General features: G+C 23.1%; 4 protein-coding genes across 9 annotated transcripts; 1 reads left to right on the forward strand and 3 right to left on the reverse strand.

The window, feature by feature from the left end:
• Positions 1-321: 321 nt before the first annotated feature.
• Positions 322-1,375, reverse strand: LOC128965339 (uncharacterized). Of its 5 annotated transcripts, none has more exons than XM_054312013.1 (5): positions 1,295-1,375; positions 1,087-1,187; positions 829-902; positions 638-683; positions 322-553 (listed from the first exon to the last, which is right to left on the reverse strand). In XM_054312013.1, the coding sequence occupies exons 2-5, from the start codon at positions 1,154-1,156 to the stop codon at positions 393-395; spliced, it is 351 nt and encodes a 116-aa protein (XP_054167988.1). In that variant the 5' UTR covers positions 1,157-1,187; positions 1,295-1,375; the 3' UTR covers positions 322-392. The 5 variants fall into 5 exon arrangements, with proteins under 5 accessions (XP_054167988.1, XP_054167985.1, XP_054167986.1 ...); XM_054312010.1 differs by having other exon boundaries at positions 1,290-1,375; XM_054312011.1 differs by having other exon boundaries at positions 1,258-1,375.
• Positions 1,376-2,329: 954 nt separating this feature from the next.
• Positions 2,330-6,105, reverse strand: LOC128965308 (oxysterol-binding protein-related protein 6-like). 2 transcript variants are annotated; one of them, XM_054311971.1, is made up of 6 exons: positions 5,814-6,105; positions 4,621-5,755; positions 4,012-4,554; positions 3,570-3,947; positions 2,893-3,505; positions 2,330-2,819 (listed from the first exon to the last, which is right to left on the reverse strand). In XM_054311971.1, exons 1-6 carry the CDS (start codon positions 5,925-5,927, stop codon positions 2,714-2,716), a joined length of 2,889 nt encoding a protein of 962 aa, XP_054167946.1. In that variant the 5' UTR covers positions 5,928-6,105; the 3' UTR covers positions 2,330-2,713. The 2 variants fall into 2 exon arrangements, with proteins under 2 accessions (XP_054167946.1, XP_054167945.1); XM_054311970.1 differs by having other exon boundaries at positions 4,621-5,761.
• A 17,092-nt stretch (positions 6,106-23,197) lies between these two features.
• LOC128965338 (uncharacterized) lies at positions 23,198-23,741 on the reverse strand. Its single transcript, XM_054312008.1, has 2 exons — positions 23,586-23,741; positions 23,198-23,457 (listed from the first exon to the last, which is right to left on the reverse strand). Exons 1-2 carry the CDS (start codon positions 23,721-23,723, stop codon positions 23,230-23,232), a joined length of 366 nt encoding a protein of 121 aa, XP_054167983.1. The 5' UTR covers positions 23,724-23,741; the 3' UTR covers positions 23,198-23,229.
• Positions 23,742-26,099: 2,358 nt separating this feature from the next.
• LOC128965548 (uncharacterized) lies at positions 26,100-27,008 on the forward strand. Its single transcript, XM_054312255.1, has 2 exons — positions 26,100-26,217; positions 26,274-27,008. Exons 1-2 carry the CDS (start codon positions 26,194-26,196, stop codon positions 27,006-27,008), a joined length of 759 nt encoding a protein of 252 aa, XP_054168230.1. The 5' UTR covers positions 26,100-26,193.
• Positions 27,009-27,015: the final 7 nt, after the last annotated feature.

Genomic DNA, 27,015 nt, shown 5'->3' on the forward strand with positions numbered 1-27,015 from the left:
GACAGTGTATATAATACTGTACAGTAATATGTCCACTAATACAATTAACTTTATCATAATTGTATAATACTAATACATACTAATGTACCCTGTACTACATATTACTAAAAGTAATCTAAATTGATAATTAAAAAAAATAAAATAGATAAAAAATAAATTTAAATATTTTAATTAAATATAAGTTATATATCAAAATTAGTTATAAAATGTATGCATTGATAACTTTGATGGATTATATAATATATTGAAGTTCTTAAATATATAAAGATTTAAAAGATAAAGTTTTTAAGCAAACAAACAATAAAAAAATTCATTAATGATTGTAAAAGTTTAAGTTTTGTTTGAAATAAATGCTGTACAATAAAAATGTTTGATTTAATATAATATAGATATTAAGCTTTGCTGGTATCAACACCAGTGGTTCGGGCGGCGGTATACTCATAGCTTCGGCTGCCATTGGAGTCAAAGTCGCGATTGGCGTTATAAAAGGCCAAACCAAAGAAGGCACAGCTGCCGAACAATAGGATTGCACCAAAACATAACAAAAATGGACCTAAAAGTATGTCATCATTAGTCATTAAATTAATAATTTTTATTAAAAAATATATATAATTAGTTTAATCGTTTTTTTACTAACCCACTAAACGCGGAACACTTGCGCCCAAATATCGGTTGTAATTTTCCTAATATATATGTTGTATAATTTTTTTAATTAAACAATTTTATTTATATTTAGAAAATCAATGAATAATAATTTTACTAAATATATATATAATTAAAATTTATTATTGTTTTTATTATTATTATTATTAATAGATTAATACTAACATCATAATTAGGTGGAGTGATCTCTGTGTAAGCAATTCCCGTTATAACCGCACCCGCGATCATAAATATTAAGCCTGAATTTCAATAATTTTAATTATTAATATGATATATATATAAGAGAGAGAGAGAGAGAGAGAGAGAGAGAGAGAGAGAGAGAGAGAGAGAGAGAGAGAGAGAGAGAGAGAGAGAGAGTTATAATATAATAAAATCGTTTTCAATGTAGTAATAAAATTAGGTTAAGATATATTCAAGTCCTACCTAACAGTCCGACTCCGGCCGAACACCAGCCGACGGCAGCAAAGTTGCCGACGCGTCCGTAATAAGTCATATTGAAAAATAGTTACCGGTATTGGCTTGAACTTAATGTTACAAAATTATAAACAAATTATTGTTAAAAATCACAATTAAAACAATTAATTTCATACAAACAGTAATGTAATGAAATAATTTATTTGTATTACTTTACTTTTGCTGTCGATTATAACTGAAACCAACGCCTAAAATGTATGTCTCATTCAACGCATTAGATTTTGTTTTAATTGTTATCTCAAATAAATAACTTAAATAAAAGTCCAATAAGTTCTTGACTACAAAAAATCATATCAAATGTATTGTCAATTAGGCGATACCGTTGTCACGGAATCCACTGAATATTATAATATATTGCACTTCCGTTTGTTATTTTCATTTGTAGTGACGATTATATATATATACAGTATATATATATATTCATTCAAATATTTACGATTTATATCACATTTTAAATACATTTTTCTCTAAGCAATGAGTAATTTAATTCAATGATAATTTGAACAAAACAATGTCCAATATAATAAAATCTTAAGCAAACAAACAAAAAATGTGTTTAAATTATTTAATTTTTTTATTTACAATAATTTTAAATGATTTTACAATTTATTATATTACAACTTATTGTTCGCCAAAAAATTATGTAATGTTTGAAACATTATGTTTCATAACTTGTCTTAAAATCTTTTATAAACTTTCAAATATAATTATTAAGTTATAATTAATAGTAATAATCTTATAATATGTTAATTAAGATTAATAACATATTATATAAATTTCTCTTAAATAATATCAATAATTAGCTTTTTTAGTCATTTCATGTCATTTGTAAGGCTTTTATTTTATATCTAAAACTTTTCCTTTCAGTAAAATAAATCAATAAATATTACTTTTTAAATCCAAATTCGATTAATACATTTTAAAAACCTAATTAACAAAACTTTTAATAATTTGGTTACATATATATATGCCCTTTGGATAGACTTTTAAATGTTAGGACTCCACTATTTAAGGGCACACCATCACAGGCACAGGCATTTTGTTAACAATAAAATTTATTAATTAAATAATAATAATATTTTGTTCGTAAATAAATTTAAAAAACATAAAGCTAAATAAAATAACATTTTTAAACATAATATTTTCATAATAACTTAACGATAATATGAATTTTAACATAACTTTTCAATATATATAAATTTATATTTACTGTATAATATACAGTGTATATGTAACATGAATGAGAGATTAAACAGTTTTTATATAATGTAAATGTCATTTAATTGTGTTTGCATAGCACTGTTTAATCATCAAATAAATTAAACACATTTCAGCACCAATTCAATGATTTTCTAACAACAAAAAAATCATTCATTAAATTATATTAGTTAAGGGTTATTGTAATCAACGCGCGAATAGATTTTAATTTCACTAAACATTATAATATAAAATCATTAAAATCTAACAATAATTTTAATAACATTTTAAGGCCTATCCACTCGTCGACTAGAAAGTTAAATGTATTATTTATTAATCTCATTGTGACTTTGAGACGCTTAAACATTATTTCTAATTTCTACCATAATTTTTCAAAGTCAATGCCTTCAAATCCCTTATCCCTGTACTCCCAATACTTGTCGTTGTAGTGATATATGTCGTCTCCAGAACTCATTATCTCTTTTCTAAATTAAATAAAAAATTTAAATGTTTTAAAAAAATAAAATATTATAATATATATTGAAAACTAGAGCAGACCTGAACCAATTCGGCGGTTTATCTAACTGTCCATTATTTTCACGCATTCGTCTTCGTTCGCGTTGTTGTTGTTCTAATTGTAATTTAATTGTTTCGGCATTTTGTATGTTTCCCTCTTCTAGTAGTCTCTGGTCAGGTCTATAGCGTGTGTCAGTCGGTGGCAATAATTTTCTCAATTCTGGTGTTAATTCGTTGAGCTCTATAGCAAATCTACTGAATCCATAATAAAGTTCGTAGTCCTCAGGCATAGCTCCGGGTCTCCAAATACATTTGGCACCGGAAGCTGTACCGCAATGCAATGACTCATTCCATTTACCAAATAACCGATCAATGATATCTCCGTTTGCATTAAGCAATACACCATTGATCTCATGTTTCTTATTAGACCAATAGCTAGCCTTTTCAAAAGTCAGGCGACATGTCAGCTCTCCATCAGTTATGGTTAACTCTCCATAATTATCGACCCATCGCTGACCTTTGAATAGATTGTGGACACAAGTCGTCACTTTATTCCATCTGTAGTGAGCGTTGGATGGTTTCAATAGGACGTGAACCGTTCCGAACGGAATTATTTCCATAGATTTGCCCCAAAACTTGCTTTTGATTCTCATATCTTAAGACATATAACAATAATATTAATTACATAATCTAACAACTAATTCAACCGTCACACAAACCTTGCCAAAATATATAGTTATCTGAATCGGCCCGACACGCAGATACAGGTGGGTGATGGCTCACCTGTTCTGATATAAATTTAAATCCCTTATCTTCACGAATAGACTCATAAGTTTCGCCTAATAACGGATTAAATGGTTTGTGACCGGCTCTATAATAGGCAGAACTATAGGAAGAAACGGCAAATGCGGCGATTTGTAGCATTCGTTGATGACTGTCCTCAATGGCAGCAGCTTTGTCCAGAAGTTCACTGTATTCAAGTTCTTCGCAGAGTCGTTGCAATACATTTAACGGTTCATTGATTGTGACCGGCATTGAAATCTTAGATAAATCTTTTCCGATATTTTTACACAATAAACTCCAAAGGCTTACATCACCTAAAATATTATTTTTTTATTAATAAACTAACGGTAATTATAATTAACTCAAAATATGTAATACCAGTGTCAGGTTGAGGTGCTGGTAGTTTTGAACGCCTGCCTGTAGTGTTGCCAATAGTGTTAATATTATCAGTGGATGCTTTGGATAAATTTCTATATTCAGTGCCGTCATCACTGAGATCAGTGGCTAGACTTTCTTCATCCTCATCCTCTGTAGATGTAGTACAAGCCGACAGATTCTCTTCGGCGTCGAAATATTCAGAAATACTTAATACTGAAGTACTATCTCTGGAGGCTGAATGAGCTAACGGTTCGTGAATCACTGTTTGTTCATCATCGACATCGTTAACACTCATTGCACGGACTATTTTCACTGCTTCGGTAGGTATGGGCGATGATAAATGTAATACATCTGACTGTTCGTGAATCCGTTCCAATAATGATTTTAGTTCTTTGTTTTGTTGGAGCGCTTCCGACAGCGATTGTCTCAATGAATAGACTAAATCGTTATCAGTGTTACGACTTTTACCTGTAAATGATTTTTTCCTTTTAAAACTATCATTGCGTTGAAGTGACCGATAAAGTGAACGAAAATTGTTGTTAACTAAGAAAAAACAAATTAAATATAATTATAAACATTGAATCAGTTAATTGAATGTTCAAAACAAACCATCGTTGGCTACAATAACAAATTCAGTGATAGCTTTTGTCGATTTTAGTGAATCAATACTTATAGTATCCTTGAAATCAATGTCCGCCTCATTACAAGATTGTGTCATCCAATCTGATGGCGAACCATTTGGAGCCAGCGATGTCTCATTAAGTACTGGATGAGATGAGCTCAAGTGGTGGCCAATTGGCAATGGCTTAAGATTATTGGATGGCATAATATTCAATGTATCACTATTTTGAGCGTTTATTTCATTTTTGTCCGCTTTTTTATGTGACTTATCATTTACAGTGTTCGTCGTATTGTTTTGTTTTTTACGGCGAAGAAGAAAACGACGCCTTTTCTTAAGGCCAACTGTTTCCGACGGAATGTTATTTGTTTTGGACTCCATTTCCATTTCAATAACTTTTAGCAATGAACTCAACTTCACGAGCTTTAGTTGCAAATCATTTAACTCTTTGGTAGCATTGGTATCCTTTTCATGACTTGAGTCCAAAATCCAAGCGATCACTTTAGAGTTCATCTCGTGTTCGGGAGTTGTCGTCGTACTACTTATTATTGACCGAATCGGCGACGATATGGCATTAATTCGATTGCCAAATGCTATCTCGTGTTGTCTGAAGAGTCGATGATGTCTTAACATTTGAACCCATTTCATAAATAACATTCTGTTCTTTACTTTTAAATGATATATAAATTCTTCGGCATCGATGTCAATGCGCTTTGAGCTACGTTTGGTCGAAATGACCGAAAGTCCGACATCGACTGAGCCGTGAATCTTCCCTTTCATCATATCATTTGGACTTTTAGAGTACGAAAGGATTCCATTCTCTAAATGGAAATGCCTTTTATGCCAACCCTTGAGCGGCCATTTGCGTCGTTTAAGTAAATATCCGTCAAATTTGTTTGGCCTTTCCTCACATCTTTGTCCATCTTTCAGACCTTCCAATATCTCCCATTCATTTGCTGTTTTAGTGGACGTCTTTTGTGAGGAATGCACTGATTTGTCCGATTCTTCATAATAATCATGTTTTTCTTTAACTCCATTAATAGGAATACCATTCGGTCGGGTAATGATCGGCAAAGAGGTACCAGATTTTCGATTGTCATTCTCTTGGCTAACAGTACTGGCACTCTGTTCCTAGACATCAATATGTCATCAAATGATGAGACAATTAGACGGAAAAACTTACCGAATCGGACGTATGCTGTAGTGATTGTGCTTCTTGTGATTGTGTCGATAGATCCGTCAAAACGGTATTACAGATATTAATCGCATGATTAAGTGGCGGAGCAGTAGCCGACATACTGGTGCCGTCCGGTATCTGTCAACTGTATTGTGGTTGTTGTGGTTATTTGGTTCACAACAACTTCAACAATAACCGCTTCAATAGGTAGTTATGATCACCGATTGATTGCTTTGTGTATTATATTATAAAATATTTGATTCAAACATAACTTTTATTATATCCATTGACTGCTAATCTAATCTTATCGTCAATTTATTCAATTATAATACTAATACCAAAGTCTCAACAAATTTTAGTCACTAAACAAATAAAAAGTGAAAAAAAACAAAAAACAACTTATTATTAAAAACATTTGATTTCATTTAATTAAATACTTAAAACCTAAGCAAATATTTATCAAAATACTTACAATAATTATTTTTAAATAGCTATTAAATTGATATTATTTATATAAATATTATATTAAATATTTGCGAAAAATAAATGAATTTATTTTTGAAAATTTCATTCAAAAATTATTTCAAATTTGAGCACAAATTGTATTAAATATCAATTAATTTTGTTGTTTCGCAATAAATATTATATTAAATTATATATCTTTTTTCGACAGTTATAATTATAACCATATTTGTTGACTAATTAATTATTATTATATATATAATACACTAAATAAATAATAAATCACACGAAACCAAATAAATGACAATAAATATCAAAATAAATCAATACTTTTGTCTCAAAGATTAATATTATATATACTATCAATAAATACTTTTGATTTAAAATAATATTTGTATTATATATTTTTAGATATATACACAAAATAACTATTTATAATAACTATTATCACAATTAAAATTAAGTATATTATTAATAATAATAATAATAAAACCAATTTACTTATCAATACATTGATTGACTTTTTTTAAATAAAAATATCAATGTATTTATCGTCAATAATAACATTGTTATTGTCATTGAAATTGTTTGGCCAAACAAATGATAGACAAAATAAAATACAAAAAAAACACAATTTAATAATATTTAAGAGAAAATATAAATGAATTAATATAAATATATAGTTTAAAATTGTGAACAATTATTATAATAAATATAATAATAATAATAATAATAATAATGAGTGACTTATTTATGATTGTGTGTATGATATGAGTGACACTAAAACACACAAATGTTTTGGTTGTTTAACACAAACACAGAGACAGACATTGAATGCAATTATATACTACTGTACTGTAGTTATACTGTACTGTAGTCTACTGTATGTTAGTGTATGTGTTATGTATTGAATCGCGTCTCCAATGAATACCGTTTAATAGTACAGCAAACGCTTTATTATTATTATTGTTAATACAGTCGACACTCGTTTAGAGTTACATTCAATTATTAAAATTTTTATGTTATATATTTATTATTTATAGTCTATTGTGTTTAAATAAAAACTTGTTGTTAAATATATTTGTTTAGGTTTAATACATATATTATAGTTAATACTTAAAATACAGTACAATACAACACTAGTTTTTAGTTATATAATGCAAACATATTGTGAAAGATATTGTAATTTATATACATTACAGTACAGTATTATACTTTGGTTATACTGCTGTATGTATTGCATGAATGTATTGAAAGTATAGCAAACTGTATGTGTCATTGCATATACTGTACATTGTATTGTACTGTATTGTACTGTATTGTACTGTATTGTACTGTATTGTACTGTATTGTACTGTATTGTACTGTACATGTATTGAACACTTACGTACATTTGAGATCTACCTGTGCTTTAATGATCGTTGGCTTCACTAAAAAAGACTTGTAATCAATGTGTGATCTGAAGGATGTGTTGAATAATATTTTTATCAAAAAATAATACATTAATCACTAATATTTGAGTAGACAGTGACTAATATAAAGTTTACTTTTTAGTGTATGATTACAATTAGTTTTTGAAAGCAGTTTCAATAACACTAATAAATAAAATAATAATAATTTGATTTTGAAAATAAAACACAAAAATCAATGACTAAACTTTTTTTTGTTCACAAAAATAACAATATTATTAAACACACATTCAATGATTGTATGAACAAAATAATAATAATAATAATATTTTGCATTAAATGTTAAACAATTCTAATTACAAATTAAGTTATTTTCTATGAATGAAACACATATTTATTAGCTTTCAAACAAATAGCTTAAGTTTACACAACTTTTCCAACAAAGAAAAAAAACTTTTTTTATGTTTGCTATTAGATATCTGTTTTATATACAGTATTAACACAACAGGTACAGTATAGTGTAGGTATTATTTTTTAATAAATAAACTGTTTTAACGACATGACTTTCAATTTAATAATACTAATAAATTGTTATATATATTATATACCCACAAAAAAACTTTTTATTATACAAATACTGTAGTTTTGCCAAAAATGTTACGATTGAATGAATAAATATATTTTATAGCATTACTTAAAATACATAGATTTCTCTTTCAAAATATTTATATTTCTTTTAACTTCACTTAATCACCAGTTAATCCAGTTTTTTGTTACAATAATGAATACAATGTTTCCTTAAAATTATAAAATCATATCTCTGTTTGATGCAAATGAGTTAAGCCCTAAGTCATTGTATAATTGGTAGTAAAAGTATTTCTCTTTAAGTTAATTAATACTTTAAATATAAAAGTTATGCTAAATTTAGTAACTATTTCTATTATTACCGTATAATTTTGTTGTTGTTTTTTATGCTTTTATGTTTAACAAGTTATAAAAATAGTACCGTTTAATAATAAATTATATAATTCACTATATTTTGTCACTTTTTTTATTGTTGTTAATAATTTTTATTAATGTAATACAGTATTATATAATGATATAAGATTTAGTTTAATAATTTAAATGATGTGACTTACTATTTGTTATTTGTATAGAGATACATGAAAATAATATTTAAAAATATATTTTATTTTCTAAAACAAAATTATTTACACGAAATATAAATATTTGATAAAAAATATCTTAAATCGTTATTTTATAAAATTCAATACAAATATCATTAAAAACAAAATATAATGTCATTTATATTATACATGTATTTTGATAAACTTTTAGATCATTTTTAATCAATTATTAAATAAACTATGTTTTGAATTATTTAAAAAATTATATTTAATCTTATTTTAAGTAAGTTCAATGATATTTATATATATAAATAAAATAATTATAAATATAAATTTTAAAAATTATATTTTAATAAATACCATTAGTTTTTTATAATTTAATTATAGATATGATTATATTTGTTAAATTCATTATTTAAAACTTTATTTAATAATAATTAATAGATTAATAAATTAGACTTTTATAATAATTATTTTATTGATAATTTTTATAAATTTTAATATATAATACAGTTTAATATACAAATTAATGTATTTACACCTATTTTTTTGCGTATGTCAAAATCATTTAAAAACTTAATACAGTAATAATAATAAAATATGAAATTGAGTCTGTTATAGGAATTTTATAGTTTAAACAATTTTAATATATAATATGTTGTGAAATATATAAACCAGAGATGATATACATACAGTATATGCAAATTTGTTTGTATCAAATCATCAATCATTTTTGTATATATTACATATATAATACAGATGTTTTAAATGTGATCTTTTATTTTATATTTTAAACTCCTTCACTGTCTTAAAACTTTTATAGTTGTGAAAGACATAAATAAAAATACAATTTTAGTAAAGTTATTAATAGCAAATTGAGAGAAAAGTTTCAAGTTTTCACTTTAAATGCAAATATTTTAGTTGATTATATCTTTTCATTTATATGTTTAAAATAATTGAAGTGAAAACCTTAGCTTTTTTATACATGATATCAATTATTTTTTATTTGTATGAATGGAAACCTAAATAATAAAAAAAATCAAAATTCAAGGTTCAATTAAAATTGATGCTATAATAATAATATTAATAATACTATAATTATAAGAAAAAAAGAGTTATATTATTACAATAAGAGTATTATTTTGAGAAATATTATACGTTAAAAAACTGGCAGTTCATGATATGGACATACATTTTATATACAGTATATATAATAATAATTTATAGAAATGTCATGAATGTATCTTAAATAATAAAAGGCATTGTTTTTTAGGCATAAATCTTGTAATCTATCGGTTATTATATCCCTTTTAATATATGAGACAATAGTTGCATGTTTTGCAAACAAACAAATGACACAATCATTTGTATGATATAATCATTGAATGAGACGGCAAACGATGTGATAAAATTTCGTATGAATACAAGTGAAACACAAATAGTTATCAAACAAACAAAAAATAGCAATCAGTCTTCAATCGGCTGATTGATAGTACTTTTGGTGAGCTCTTCTTCATCGTCGTTGTCAATGCCGACAGAATTGTTGGATGAGAAGCACAGCACAGAACAACCACAACATACGAGTCCCATGAAGACAATGGTCAGTCCGGCGCCGATCAATAGCACCAAAATCAACCAAACGTCTCGCATATCATTTTGGTCGTAAGCAATGGACACAAGTATGCCGACACCAGCCGCTGACAATGCTATGCCAAATATAATGGCCAAACCACTGGAACACATACAGGCTCTTGACTTTCTCATTGTTTGAGATGACTGGGCTATTATTTGTTGGATTATAACTATTGTTTTAATTAACTGACCAAAAACTATACCAGTAATAAGTCAAATGTTACTTAAGGTCTGAGTCCTATCTTTAATATTACTTAAGCTTAATGTCAAATGAAATGTTTTTTAAAAAAATACCAATTACTGTAAAAACAGTTACTACGGATACCATTCCTTAATCAAAACACGAAAAAACATTGAATTTAACATATTGTTGATTGTAAAACATGCAAACATTTAGTACTATAGCAAAGATTTCTTTTATAGAAAACAATTAATTATTTTTACACTAACACCACATACAATACACAAACTGTATGCGTGTTGTTATAAATACTAATACTTTTAATTCAATAACAAAAAATTATTGATATTTAATATTACTATCATATCATATGAAAGCAATTTGCAATAATATTCATAAATTGTTTTAACATTTATATTAATTAAGATGTTTATTGTTAAAATGCAAACTATTTATTATTTAAAGCATAATTTTATTTTCCAATACATTGATTTGAAATGATTGAATATATCACGGAATGAGAGAGACATTGATAATGATTGCTGTATTGATTTTAATGTTGCAAATTATTTATGTATTAATTTATTTGCAATTTTATTATTCATATATATATATATATATATATATATATCTACCATACCATCATACCATAACATAGAAACAAAATTATAATATATAAACTATTAAAATTTTACTAAGATGAAAAAATTGTAAATTATTTTTTACTAACTTAATTTATGTATACATATAGTATACATGTACTGTATTTTGTAAATTTATATAATGACAATATTTTAATAGAATAATAATATTTTAAATTATATAATTTATTGCTATTATTATATATTTTTCTTTATTATAATTAAATTTTAGAATCAATTAAAAAATGAATTTTTATTACAATTACAATATAATTATACGGATATGACTTTAATTTAATTGTAATTTTTTAAAATTTATTTTGATATCCATTTTAAATCTATTTTTTATTCTCAATTTTATGCCTTAAATCTTAAATCCTTAAATTATTGATTGTTTAGTAGTACGATGTAAGCAAATATAGAAAATTATTTAATTTATTATCTAATTAATGAATAATTAAATGTTTGCTGTAATTAATCCTTTATTTAAAATAGTTTTATTACTTTTTATATAATTAATAAAATAGAGATAAAATGCCATTATTTGAATATATAATATTCAAACTTATTTTGTTTAACATATTATTATTTGCTTATATTTTATATTTCATAAATACGTATTGAATATTTAGTAATAAAAATAATTTATTTTCATAATTATTTCAAAAATTTGGGTGTATTTTATAAAAGTTATTATTATTTTATTATAGTATCATACAGTATGATATGATTCATACTAATAATAACATAAACTATATTATGGTATTATTAAAATTTTGTACAATAGGCATGTTTTTGATAATTTATAAATACTGAATATAAGCATTATATAACAAGTAATGACCGTTTTAGTACATCAATTTTTACGTTATTATTATGATGCAACTAATAAAGATAAAAATGTGATTCTTTTTAAATAAAAAAGGTCGATTATTTATATTTACATTTTACAATTATTTGAATTTAGTTTTTCTATATTTTACCAATTATTATCATTTTAGTAAAAGACATTCAAATTTGACTAAACAAATTTTTTAATTATAGTGATTATTTAAATGTTATAATAATAAATTCCAATGTGATAATATTTCATTAAATAATATTAGCCTAGATGATTGTTCAGAAAAGTTTTCAAAATTTTAATATTAATATTTAAAATTTTATAATAAAATAATTGTCAGAACTAAAGCTAAATTGTTTAGCATTATATTGTTACATATAATTGTTAAAAATCTAAAGTTATCATGTTATCCGTCTAACAATATACTTGACTTTAAATGCCACACTGTTAGAGCTAGCTTGTTTCTTCTTAATGACAAATATATAAAAATAAATATAATGACTTTTTGAAATTTGCTGAATCATGTACTATATCTTATAAAATTATAACTTTTTCTTTAAGTGAGATATATTTAATTTTCTTTCATGAATAGTATGTATATAAGTATCTACTAATGATTAGAATTATAAAAAACAAATTTATATTTAAGTAGATAATTTTATCTTAAAACTAAAAAATTTTCGTTATGTGTGATAATTTCAACATATTTTATTATTTGATTGAAAATATCTATCAATTTTATAATTATTATATCAAATGACATATATACTAATATATAATAAATAGTTTATATTTAATATTTAAATTTTAATAAAAAAACAATTGAATTAATCTATGATGCTTATTTTATTTAAAAGTATGTGATTTAAAGAATTTAAAAAACAATAAAAGAGTCTGAATATAAAGTTATTGTTAGTTGTAAATATAGTCCTGTTAGTGTACTTTAAGATTAATTTTAAATTGTATTTTTAAATATTTGTTTAAACAAATTACAATTAAAACTATAACATGATGTAAAAAATGTCATTTTTACTTTTTTGCAAAAAATACATATGAAAAATTTTTTAAAATGACATTGTTTATTTACCTAAATATTAGGCGATAATCAATGAAACAGATGTAAATTTTATGATTTTTTATCATTTGTAGTTTTCGAATAAATTAACTTTAAAATTTGTTTTAATTTCGGACAGTTTCAATTGTAGAATACTTATATATAGAATATATACTTTTGAAAATATTATTTTTCAACAATTAATGTATTATTATTCTGTTTTATATTATTAATTAAATATTATTATTATTTAACTAATTTATATCTTTAAAATAATTCTTTATTAATTTCCTGATAATATATTTTTTTAAATAAAAAAATTTAAATATTCAATATTAAATATAACATATTATAGTTTTAATTATTAATTAAATTTAAAAGTGCAAACAACTTAAATAAATTAACAAAAAACATAACAGATATTTTCTCATTAATGATTATATTACGTGACAATAGCTGTATTAAATGTTTTTAATTCATAGTTTATATAATTAAATTTTATTACTGTACAGTATTTTTAGTACATTATTATTAATGTCAAATGTGATCACTTGGTAAATATAATCTGAATAAATTATATAAGTAAATACGTAATTTAGTAAAAAAATTATATTTATAATTTTATTTATATTTATAAATATGCAAAAAAAACTTCTATACAAATGGAGAAAAGTAAATATTTAAAGAATATTTTAATGTCTCTCTTAATACATATTATTTAAACTAAAAAGTAGTTATGACATAATATTTGTTATAAATTACGAGTTATATTTTAAAATTGGTTCAATATTTTTAAAATGTTATAAAATTATGTAAAAATTATAAAAAATCTTATAAAAAATATAGTATAATAAAATATAATTTAGTATAATTACTATATATGACTAAATTAAAATTAAATAGTTCAAAATTTTAGTAAAGATTAAAAAAATAACAGTATAGAATAATTACTTTTTTATATAAATTTTATATTTAAATTATAAAGTTAACAATTAAAAATATTTTAATTAATAAATGTAAAAACAAAACAATAATGTAATAATAATAATTATTTATTTTATTATTTAAAATGAGTGTAATTTGTTTTATCTCAATTGAAATCTTGTCTACTGAAGGTTACGGCAGTAAAACACGATTTTCTGTGATTAAGTTATAATACTGTATATGAAATAATACAATCTAAATATATATATATATTTCAAAAAATATAATATTTTATAAAAGCACTTATTATCATAAGTTAATTATAAATATAGACATAAGGCTTTTTAAATTGGCAACAGATACTGGATTTTTTCAATATAAATATTTTATGTATTTTTTTAGATATATTTAGTTATATGCAATACAATATGATATGCTTTTTAATTTTTGTTTCAAAAACACTATTTTCAATAAATACTGTATATATTTATAATTAACAATTATTGCAAAATGTATTGATACAATATTGTAGTGTGTATACAATAAGTATTGTAGTTTTAAAATGTATAATTATTTCAACACTTCTAATACTACTAAATATTATAAAATATAATATGTTATTATATCATTTAAAATTAAATGAAATATTTTGATTTAGTATTGAAATTTTAAAATATTTTCATTATAAAATGCATCACTAATTTTAAAATATTTAGCAATTTTTAATATCAAAATACTAATCATTTAGAAAAATAAAACTAATTTTAGATATGTTAATTTTGGTAATTTTTGATAACGAAATATTAATATTAATATTTTTTTCAACATTTGTACAATAGTTTATCGTTAAAAAAATGATTGTCACTAATAAACTAATTATTGTTTAATAATGTTTTGAGTATTTATATGGATTTGTCATTTGATGAGTTAACTAAAATGCTTAGTAATTTGTTTATTAAATTAATATAAAATATTTATAATTTTCTTTTTTAATGGTTTTATTAACCAGAAAAAATAACTTAAGACAGACAAATAATTTATGTTTTGACAATAATAATAATTATTAATATTATATTAGTATTGTTTTATATTAGTAGTGAATCTATTTAATATTAATATTTTATTTTTTTACAATTATTATTATTATTATTATCACATGAAAGACTGTAATTATCAAACAAATGGCACAGAAATTGAAATTTATTACACAAAACGTTTAATAAAATATATATAATAAATGATACCATTATTAGTATCAAATACTTGAATTTTATAATAATTCAATCAAACACTATATAAAAAATATTAATGACAAATATTGGCATATTTTACAGTTTAAGTTACTAATTATAATATTAAGTATATATTTAGGATTTAGGAAAAATCAATTTTAACCATTAAAACATTATCTACATTAATGCATATAATATAATATATAATAATTATAATAATACATTAAAAAAAACAATTAACTGTCCGGTCATTGACACTGTTGTCACACAAATTCAAACATTGAAAACAATATTGTTATGAGTTTTGACTTTTCTGTTAACAAATTTTGATGGTTTATGTTTATGGAGAAGAGTTGCGCCCCAATAGTGATCTTCGGGACCCTTTCCGCAGTGATAAAACCATTTCCACTTTTGGCTTTCCTCATCATAATACCAATAGATGTTTCCCGTTAGGGCAGCCATTGTTAACAACATTATACAGACCAATAATGACAGCCATAGAAAGTTACGGATCAATGGAGAGTATGGGTTAGGTATGACCCAAATCGGTATCAACAGGAATGGTGTTACTGTGACTAATGGAAAATAATTCATTTCATTTAATAACAATATCTTTTAATTAATTCAATAAATAATTTCTAAATAAGTTAAAATTATCATTTGATTATATTGACAATCATATAAATACATGGCTTTGAATCAATTATTTCAATTATAACTTATAGCTGTATCTTATATTAATAATCATATTATAATCTAAATTCATGGGCTTTTAATATTTTCAATAATAAATATTTATATATTTTTGATAATTTATAAAAAGAAATTTTAATAAAATTATGAAATAACTATTGTTTTGTGTAAATTCGTTGTAAAACAATTGAGTTAAATATTAATTGATTTTTAAGTATGGATTTACATATAAATCAGATTCTTTATGCAAAATAATTAATTGAATGTAAACTATTAGTTATTTTTATTTAATAATTTAAGCAAAAATACTGAATATAAGTATTGTATAAAAGTAGTTATTTTGTATGTTTTACTGTCTTATTGTAGGACAGATTTCCTAAATAAATTGTTATTTATAATTATTATATTATAATTATTAATAAATCCTTTTATTATATCTAAATTGTATTTTAATATAAATAAATTAAAACCAAATGTAATGTTTATATATGTTTACTATATATTTATAATTGTATTTATTTATCGTCTTTAATAAACGCCTAATGTTTTTATTGTACTTATATTTAAACAAATATTTGTCTGTATATATTAATCATACACTGAGATGAAAAAATTAATTAAATATTGCATTTTGTATTGAAAACAAATAAACCAATAAATTTGATACAAACCTAATATAAGACCAAAGATAATAGTGATGAGTGAAACCAATTCACAAAATCGTTGGCTTTTAAAGCGCTTGAGTTCCTGTTGGGTCGTAAGCGGTACTGAATTCACACACCGTTTATAATTTGTGCTGAAAATTATTTGAAATTAGTTTTTTTATTAATATTATTATTATATTTGTTTTCTACCAAATATTTTAGTGTTGTATATAGATTATGATGTATTGTGTGCTAACTATTACATGCTCTCAATGTGTATACTGTATTTAATTAATAATTATTTATGAGAAAGCACACATACACACACACACACACACAAAACACTTGAGCACCGGGAGACTCATTAAGATATGAGTATTTCCTCTCAAAAAATATAAGTTTAAAACAAACCAATTGTTTTCTATGAATAATACCACGACATATGTGAGCTCAAGAACTTAGTTTTTCAAAGGACACCTGTTTTGTAAAATTTATTTGTAATCCCTTTCACTCTCTATTTAATATTTAGATATATAATAATGATATATAGATTTGTTGTTTGTTTATCTAATAGTAAATCAATTGTATACCTGTTTTTTATTATTAAAAATTTATTATTTGTTTTTTATCTTCAAAAGAAATATAGTTCACAAACACAACATTATTGTTTGTCACAAATATTGTTAAATAAATATTCATTATTTATTTCCTATATTTTCTCTTTTCATATACTCACTAAAAATATATATGTATAAAATGTATTAGATATTAGCTATTTAACTTTCATTTAAATAAAAAATTTTAATAATGTTTTTAAACAAAAACTCTATTATAATAATTATAAATAATATTTGATTTGTTTTTAAATAATGTTTTAAACCCCTTTTGAAATTAAAAATTTAATTTTAATAAAACAAATCAAATATAAACTTTGAATTTTATATTTTTTTATATACATGTAACTGTAGATGAATAACTTATACAACTGTACAATAAAAATGTTTTCATATTAATATGAAATATCGCAAAACAATTATTACATCAGATTATTACAGCAATCATTAATTGAAAACTTTTTGTCAATAACATTAATAATAAATCAAAACACTCTGTTGAGACATAATACTGTATTAATAAATGTAGTATTTATTTAAATATTTCAATAAACTAAATTTGTGACATTGCTTAAAGAGTTAAACATTATTTTTAAATAGTATAATCAATGTATAGATTGATTATAATAATAATTATAATAAAAACAATTTATTCTTGTCTATATTGACTAAACTTTACGATATATTTAATAAATAAGGTCACAATGTTTTCATGTAATTAATACCAAATCTTTACTGTTCTAGTTTTGGATAAACTTTTTTTCAGATAATTATTTTTGTTGTTTTTTCCTTTTATCTAAATTATGACGAAACTATCCGACACATCAAAACATTTGCAATTAAATATTTTTTTTTTACTTTTAATATATATATATATATATAGTAATTAATTTTGATGTATATTTGTTTACCTAATTAAAATATATTGAAATGTTCTCAACTGTAATRGTTATTTATACTGTTTTGATAAATAAATTATCATAAATATATTATTAATCAATTTAAATAATGTTAGGCTACTAGAAATTTTTCTAAATATTCTAGAGAGAAATAATTTTTAAAAATCTAGTTTTATATAAGAAAACATTTAAAATAAAAAACTAATGGAATATATCTAATATAATCTAATATTGTTATATTAATATTTTTTATATAATTAATTTTTAAAATAATTTAATATAAATTTTATAAAACATAAATAAAAATCATAATATTCAATATAACATTTGCCTAATTATCTAATAATGTTGGTATTTCTATATTTTATAATGTAACCTTTTAAAATATAATAAAAATTTATAAATAATAATTAGGTCCATAAAGAGAAATTTACATAAAAAAATTCTTAATTTCTAAAATTTTCTTTTTTATTCAAAGCTAAATTTAAATATAAATAAAACCTAAATTTAGTATTTCATAATTTTAAATACTTGAAAATCTTGTATTTATTATTTTTTTTATTAATGAAAAGGTCTTAATTTATAATATAAACTAAAAGTTAAATTAATATTTTCTTGTACTAAATGATGATTACATTACTACAAAATTTTAAATAAAATTTTACTATTTTATAGATTAGATTTTTATACATTATTTTTATCCATAGAAACTATAAATAATTAGTAGAAATAAATAGACATAATTTCAGTTCATTTAACTTATATTTTATAGATTTTTATACAAAAAAATATTGGTTTGTTTGATGTAATTTTTTAGATTTTTATAAGGAAACTATATAAAAATGTTTTAAAATGTAATTATGATGTATTGCAATCAATATTAAATTGCTTTAAACGATTCACAAAATTAAATGAAATAAAAATTTATATATATATAATATTTTAATCAAATTGCTTCAAAACATCAAAATTTTCAGATGTATTTCGCAATATTATTGAGGAAACTTTCTTATTATACAAAATAAAAATACTATTATATAAATAATTTACTGTTTAATACTTTGTAATCTACAGTATAAATACTATTATATTTATTATTTACCATATTAATAAATATATAATTTTAATAAATATTAACAAATTATTATTATTATTTATTACTTTAAAATGTTGTTTAATGTCAATTTTAAAAGTTATATCTTTAATTTCAAAATTTGTTTGTTTTATTTGAATAGATTAGTATTTTTATTTTTTTACTAAATTTTATCATAAATTTGCGAAAATTTTGTATAAAAATGTTATCCAACTAAATATCATAAGATTATTATATTGTATATACAAAAGAAACTACAAATAATAATAATTTTATGTTTATAAGGTTAAATATTTTTAGAAAATTTTAAAATATAATATATATATATATATACTGTATATGATATAATATTATGATTAACTCTAAATGATTTAGTATAATCTAAAAATAACTTTTTTATGATAATTGCATGATTGATATCAATATTTAAATTGTAAAATATATGAATAATAAAAAATAACTAAAAAATGAAATTTAGTTTTAGATAACTCATTCATTATTAATATTTATTATAAATACTAATTAAAATTATTATTATTCTTACTTTAGTTTATTGTTAGGACTGATAACTTTGGAAACATCTGTTGGATAATTCATTGATGAAAATGATATATTTTTGCTTATATTATAATTATTAGTGTTATTATTAGTTTTAATATTATCACAATTAGATCTTTTGTCGTATACATCAATGATAACATTTGGTGTATCGGTTGACGCAATTTTGGTCATCCAATTATTATTAGATGTTTTTGATTTATTGTGAGTATTCTTCACAGACTTTTCACATCTTTCTTTAGCGGCTCTATTGTCGATCACCATCTGATCCATCACTGATTTGTCTATTTTATTCGTCTTTCTATAGTCAACAGCATTGGTATTGCGGTGAGAATGAAACGTTTCAACACTTCTATCTGACGTTTCCTCTTCAATGTCATCCATGGGATGTGCTCTCGACGACTGACTGTCCCGTTTACTAACAGAACCGCTGTTCGTGACTACATTAGAGTTGAAGACATTGGAGTCAAACTGTTTGGTTGCTTTCAAATGCATTCTGTGATTGAGTGAATGGGACGTCATATGGGGCACATGTCTTACTCCCAATACCCACTTTGATGTAATACCTGTTAGCCCACTATTGAAACCAGTATTGATTGAATCACTCTTAACTGAATCAAGTACTACAGGCATTAGTCTTCCTCCCCCTCCTCTCTGATCTGGAATCCATAAGTTTCCCATCGGATCCAACCAACCCATATCATCATCTATTTCGTCATCGAAATCAACTAAAAGATCATTCATTGTAAGCTCTAATCACAAGCTCTTTGACAGCTAATCTTTGAAAATTTGGTTAATCTGTGATTCACATTAAACCTTATAAACATTTAATTTTTAGACTAATTTTTTTAAAAAAAATAATACTAATTGTCAAAAAATAAATGCATTATCAATATTGTAAAAATATATAATATTTTGCGGTAATACTCATGTCTTAGTTGTCATAATCACATGAAAACCCCTTTTTCTGTGTCCTTCTAGACTTCAGTGAACACTTCTGTAGCCATAAACTTGACAATAATTTACTGTTATATTAGTTATATATAATCAGGGGTTAAGCGATGGGGAGGGGGATAGGGGGTAAAATTTTAATTAATATTTCTTAATTAATTATTATTATGATTTTATAACTTATTTACATTAAATTATTAAGTAAAATTTAGGTTAAAATTAATTTAAATATAACATTATTTTAATAAAAATATGTAACTAAAATCTTAAAAATGAACTATATGTTTAAAAAATAATTATGTCATAGGTAGAATATTATTTTAATATAATTAATATCATGATAATAAAATGATACTGTAAATATTCATGTTTTTCAAATAAAAAACTAAAAATTTATCATAAAACAAATTTCTATCTTACGGTAATATTATAATTTAATAGAGTTGTGTTATTTGATAAAATTAAGTTTTAAAATGCAATAAAAGTCAACCCCCACCTCCCAGTAACTCTCTAAACAAATAAAAACTTGCTTAACCCTGATATATAATATATAATAAACTTGTAATGAATTTGTATGAGTAAACCGGATGCCACTGAAAGCTAGAGTTTTTTAAGCATTACTACATTTAAAAAAAAACTAATAATTAATTAAAGAAAAACACAAAGACTTGTTATACTATTTTTCGTTGTAATAATATTAACAAAAAATTACTTTTTACAGTATCTATTGGTATGTATATATGTATGTATGTATATATATATATATATGTATGTATGTATGTGTGCCACAAGTAGGCATACCATTACGTAACAGTGTTTTGGACATTTTGGATGTATTGATATAACGCTTATCATTACATAAATGTCTTATGAAAAATAAAATTTTTCTCGAAAAAATGGGAACAATTAAAGAAAATAAATGTTATAAAATAATGATTGCAAAACACTTATAAAAGGGAGCACTTGAACTCATACAGTATATAAAACATTATAATTGGCATTTGATTGTCAATCAAAAATGTTAAAATCTTGGATTTTAAAAGTTTTTTTTCCATTTTTTTAATTAAGTTATCTTAATAAATATAAATTACTAAAAACTAAGTTATATTAAAATTTTTTATAATATTTAGTCAAAATCATCTCAAAGTGTTTTCTATTATACTGTATTTCTTTAGTAACATAATCGCTAAGATCTTTATAACACATAATAGATATTGAATGTTAAGATATAATTTGAAAACACTATTAAATTGTTAGACAAACCAAACACATTAGTCTAAACTTTGCTATCAATAGACTCATTGAAATTAGAAATAAAATAGAAGTACACATAAAATGTTAGTTTAAATATCATATAATATCTTCAATACTTTGAGTATAAAATTCACAAATATTTTCAATTCACATAATATATTATTACTGGTACTCTTGACTCCTAAATTTGGATATTTACGGGTCTCCTCCGGTCAACAAACTTTCACTGTTTTTTAAATACTCATTACACACAATAAAATTTTAAAAATACTATTAAAAAAGTATTTTATATAATAAACAACTAAATTATTGTCTTAATATAGAAAATACATGTACTCTCATCACACAAACAAAAAATTAATGAGAGTTTGAATAAAATATATAATAAATTTTATGTTATTTACCCCCAATGTTGTTGATGCTATTTATTTGTTTATTTACCTTATTTAATGGTTTTTTCAGTTTAGCTAATTATGGTTACACTCTTTTTTTGTGTATGTGTTTATAATAAATATTTGTTTTTATTGTTTTTTTTATAAATATGTTTATCTGATATATAGCTAACAATTTACCCGCTGTTTATTATTTGCATCCAAAATTGAGGTCAACATTAGAGATGAAAGTAAGAAAAAATATAAACATATTTTTCGTGACTTTTAATAGCAATTAAATTCAGTCAAAAGATTATTTGTATTTTTGTTTTGTTTCTTTAGATTAGAGATAATCTCATCAAAGAAATACATGCTATGTATATATAAACATATCTTTATTATTCTGACAATTAATTATATATTTTTTTGTTAGTTTTCATAAGAAAAAACAAAAATTTTAATTTATTAATAAAATCAATCATTTTTATTATTCAAATTTTAACACGAAATTAAACGATTACATTGATTAATAATAATAATAATATTTTGATTTTAAAAAATACAAATATGAATATAAATTAGGGTCAAATAGACCTCTTATAATGACTAAATAGCTAAATTAAATTCAAAATAATATGAATTTATCAATAAATATTAATATAAATTTATATATTATATTAAAGAAATAATTTACAGAAAATAGTTAACAAATTTTTTCAGAATACAAATTAAATACTAAATTTAATGTATATATTGTATACTTTGTTCAACACTTTATCAAAACTTTTTTTAAATGATTTCAATGGACGGATGTATTGTTTTATTTGTGCGTATATATCAAATCAGTCAATGAGGTATATATCACTAGACCTAATACTTCGAGCCGAAGCTATACTGGAGGCATAGTGTCGGGTTCGGGCCATCTCGAGGTCACGCTTTCGCTTATCCTCTTTGGACAGATAGAGGCCAATAGAGCTAATGCCCAGAAAGAAAAGTAGACCACCCGATAGGAGAAACACTATACCAGTTATCCAAATGGCTTCGGGATGTGCTGGCGATGAACCAAAAACCTGTTGAATAATGATTACATCATTAATCAGTCAAATCATAAATATGTTAATACTTTTTATAATATCTATATTATGTTTTTTAAATATGAAATATTATGATATTATTAAAGAAATTTAACAATAGTTACCATTAAAATAATTCCAATAAAAAAGACAAATCCAGATATACAACAACACAATACTCCTAATGTGAAGTACCGTTTCGGTGTCTTTTCCTCCAAATGGTGAGACCCGTAATAATAAGGGACTGCCGTTAATGTGCTCATTGTGTCCGCACCTATAGATACTTAATTTTGGGACTGTTATCTTGTTTTACAACAGAGATTATTATCCTATTCTTAACCATTCTCTGGGTGTAAATGAGTTGACTCTAAAAAAATATCAAAAAATATTTGTTTGATTAGTTTATTAGCATTTTTTAAAAAAGAAAATAATGATTTGATTTAATATTTAGGTTATATAATATAGTAATCAAATAATATTTGGGAAATTTTTTTATTAATAAAAAAAGTTAATAATATAAAAATTATATTAATTATATTTCAAATAAGATTAGTTATGTAATTATGTTTAGTTCAATATATAATTATTTACTAAATAAATATTGATATAACATTTGAATATTAAACAAGAATAATAACTTTAATAATATTAAATAAGAATCATTATTTTAATAAAATTATAATTCAGATGTCATTTAACATTATTTTCAATATTTTATTTATTTGATAAAACTTATATAAATAAATAGCAAACAAAGGCAATAAAAAATTTATGTTATAATAAAATAAATCTATTGTCTATTTATAAATAAAGATAAATAAAACTTACATTTAAGAAAAAATAATTTTATCGTTTAAAAACAATTGATTAAATATTATATTAGATTTTTCAAATAACAATTTATTGGCAATCAATTTGAATAAAAAAATTTGAATAATTGTTTTCAAAGTTTGCAATAGTTTTAAAACATTTGTTTTATCAACAAAAAAAGTGAACACAACTTTCAACAATTTTAAGAAAAACTGTTTAATGATTTGTTTTTTGGGTTTTAAGAGGAGCTTTAAGTATAAGTTTTAAAACCAAATGAATGTCTCGGAGTTCAAGACATCGACTCTTTTGTTGTTATTTTCTTCATTTATATCTATTGTTATTTCTGAATCAGTCGACAACAATAGCGCACCGTTTGTCGGAAGTATCAAAAAAAAAGAAATTTCAATGATATTATATGTAATTACAATTCAATGGTGTTTCTCATCATTTTTTTGTAGTTGTAATATATATCTATAAGAGGGAACAGTTATGTGACCCGAGACAGAGATTGTACAGAACTAATGGACTCATTTATGCTTCAATTGACACCATATATGTCTCGACAATAACTTTTTTGAGACTCGAGTGTCTCATAAAAAAATTAAACTTCAAAAGTAAAGTCATGTACTGTATATACAGTACAGTAGATATACCACATATAATGTACAGTATATTGTATTTAAATTAATAAAATTATTTTTAAAAGATCATTAAATTAAATAGATTTTTTGTTAATACATATGAAAAAACTTAAAACTTAACATTACTTGTCATTCAAAAAACTTTTTTATGGTGTTATTCACTTATTAAAAGTTTTTTAATTTATCAAAACTTATGCTTAAATAACTCACAGAAAACATAAGTTATAATAATAATATATATATAAATATATTGAATGTTTAAATAAATTAATTTAAAACTTACGATAAAATTGCAGTAATGGTCACAAATATTGTCAAATGAGAGACAGTTGTTGTCTGAATGCAAGACATTTAGTGATTTAATTGAAACAATTGCTAAGTTATATCATTCATTCATTTATCAAAGTCTTGTCTTTCGTTAATTAAAAACAAACAAACAGTAAAAATAACTATTAATATATAACAGTATATTATAAAAAATAATATTAAAATATAAATAAAAACAACGAAAAAGATCTATTAATAAAACACTTGTTTTACTGTTTAAGACTTAAATGGACAGTTGGGTTGCGAGTTGTGTGTGAGAGCTATAAGACTTAAGCCATTGTAAGGTAAGACACACCTGATTTCATGAGGCAATTGTCGTCCAATTATGAGTTGCCTTCAAATGTTCGAGTTTTACAACTTATTTTTTTTTAGTTAACTCTCCCAATCCCTCAATGCTATACAGTGTATAGTATACACTTACCGTTCAATAACTATATAACCAAATATAACTTTTTTCTCTACCTGTTCTCCAAATTAGCTGATATTACTTAATATTAAACAAATAACGCTATGGTTTTTTGAAAAAGTTTAGAAAACATTTTTTAAATAAATTGATTTAAAATAATTACAATATAGATTTTAGCCTAAAATAAGTTAGATTTAATTAATAATAAATATATGACAATACTTTGTAATACAATAATATTTGTATGAAAAATGTTTGTATATTATTTTAATATTGCATTTTTAGATAATATAAATTTTTTATATGCTTTCAGTTTTTTTTATTATTTAGATTAACGTTTAGAATATACAGTATTTTTAAAAATTAGATTACAATTAATTTCTTTTTTATATTTCGTGAAATTTAAATAAAGAATAATTAAATTATTATAAAATCTTTAAACGATTGATAAATATCGTTTGATTTGTTGAATCAATAAATGAATAGTTATTGTAATAAAACTGTGATTATCAGTGTATAAATTTTTTAAAGTATTTTTTTGTCAATAAAATGTGTTGGAATTGGTGCCAAAAGGTATAGTAGTTATTACATTATAAGTCTCATACAAAATGTATGTTTTTGATTGACAGTCCGTCAAAATAGCCAAACCCGAGGCCATAGTGTTGGATTTGGAGAGTACTTTAGTAGAAAGATATTGGTCCTCAAAGAAACTGTTTCCGGCTCTAAGAAATAATATAAATGATTTTCTCAATAAAACGTTTGACAGTCCGACGACCAAACTGTTAATAAAACTTCTTCGCAATGAAAAATGTGCGGGAATTCCGCCAATCGCTGACAGCGACGACCAACAGCCTGTCGTTCAGTCGGCCGAAGCCAACATTCTGTGGCAAATGGACAACAAATTGTCAACAATTTCGCTGAAAACGGCACATCTGTTGTGTTGGGTCTACATCTGTGAAAACGATATCCTTTTGGCCAATATTTATAAAGACGTTTCCTATGCTTTACACGAATGGAAAGTCCGGTCGAAAATCAAATTGTTTGTGTATTCAAGAGCTAACATTTGCGCCCAAAAGTTATTACTAGTGAAGACAAATCACGGAAATATTTACCATCTAATCGATGACTTCTTTGATGCGACAATCGGTCCGAAGAATAACATCCAAACTTATAGATCTATTTCCGACAAAATTGACGTTAAAGTAGAAAATATAGTTTACATCACCGATAATCCTAAAGAGGCTATAAGTGCTTATAATTCAGGCTTTAAATCAATACTTATTAAGCGACCAAATAGTAAATATGATGTCCAAAATCAGGGCCTTCCTGTCATTAAATCATTTTCCGACATTTCATTCAATTAATATAAAG

The sequence above is a fragment of the Oppia nitens genome, unplaced genomic scaffold (genome assembly GCF_028296485.1).
Source record: "Oppia nitens isolate AA-2021 unplaced genomic scaffold, nextdenovo-longstitch-racon4-pilon3 scaffold17_pilon_pilon_pilon, whole genome shotgun sequence".
NCBI classification, from domain to species: Eukaryota; Metazoa; Arthropoda; class Arachnida; order Sarcoptiformes; family Oppiidae; genus Oppia; species Oppia nitens.

Bases quoted from the DNA above. Each gene is read 5' to 3' on its own strand.
- LOC128965338 (XM_054312008.1), bottom strand. From the start codon at position 23,723: ATGAGCACATTAACGGCAGTCCCTTATTATTACGGGTCTCACCATTTG. The intron at 23,458-23,585 runs GTAACTATTGTT...ATTATTCAACAG, and splicing joins TTATTGGAATTATTTTAATG to GTTTTTGGTTCATCGCCAGC.
- LOC128965308 (XM_054311970.1), bottom strand. From the start codon at position 5,927: ATGTCGGCTACTGCTCCGCCACTTAATCATGCGATTAATATCTGTAAT. The intron at 5,762-5,813 runs GTAAGTTTTTCC...ATTGATGTCTAG, and splicing joins TACAGCATACGTCCGATTCG to GAACAGAGTGCCAGTACTGT. The intron at 4,555-4,620 runs GTTTGTTTTGAA...GTTTTTTCTTAG, and splicing joins TGTTATTGTAGCCAACGATG to TTAACAACAATTTTCGTTCA.
- LOC128965339 (XM_054312013.1), bottom strand. From the start codon at position 1,156: ATGACTTATTACGGACGCGTCGGCAACTTTGCTGCCGTCGGCTGGTGT. The intron at 684-828 runs GTTAGTATTAAT...CATATATATTAG, and splicing joins TCACTCCACCTAATTATGAT to GAAAATTACAACCGATATTT. The intron at 554-637 runs GTTAGTAAAAAA...ACATACTTTTAG, and splicing joins AAGTGTTCCGCGTTTAGTGG to GTCCATTTTTGTTATGTTTT.
- LOC128965548 (XM_054312255.1), top strand. From the start codon at position 26,194: ATGTGTTGGAATTGGTGCCAAAAG. The intron at 26,218-26,273 runs GTATAGTAGTTA...TTTGATTGACAG, and splicing joins GTTGGAATTGGTGCCAAAAG to TCCGTCAAAATAGCCAAACC.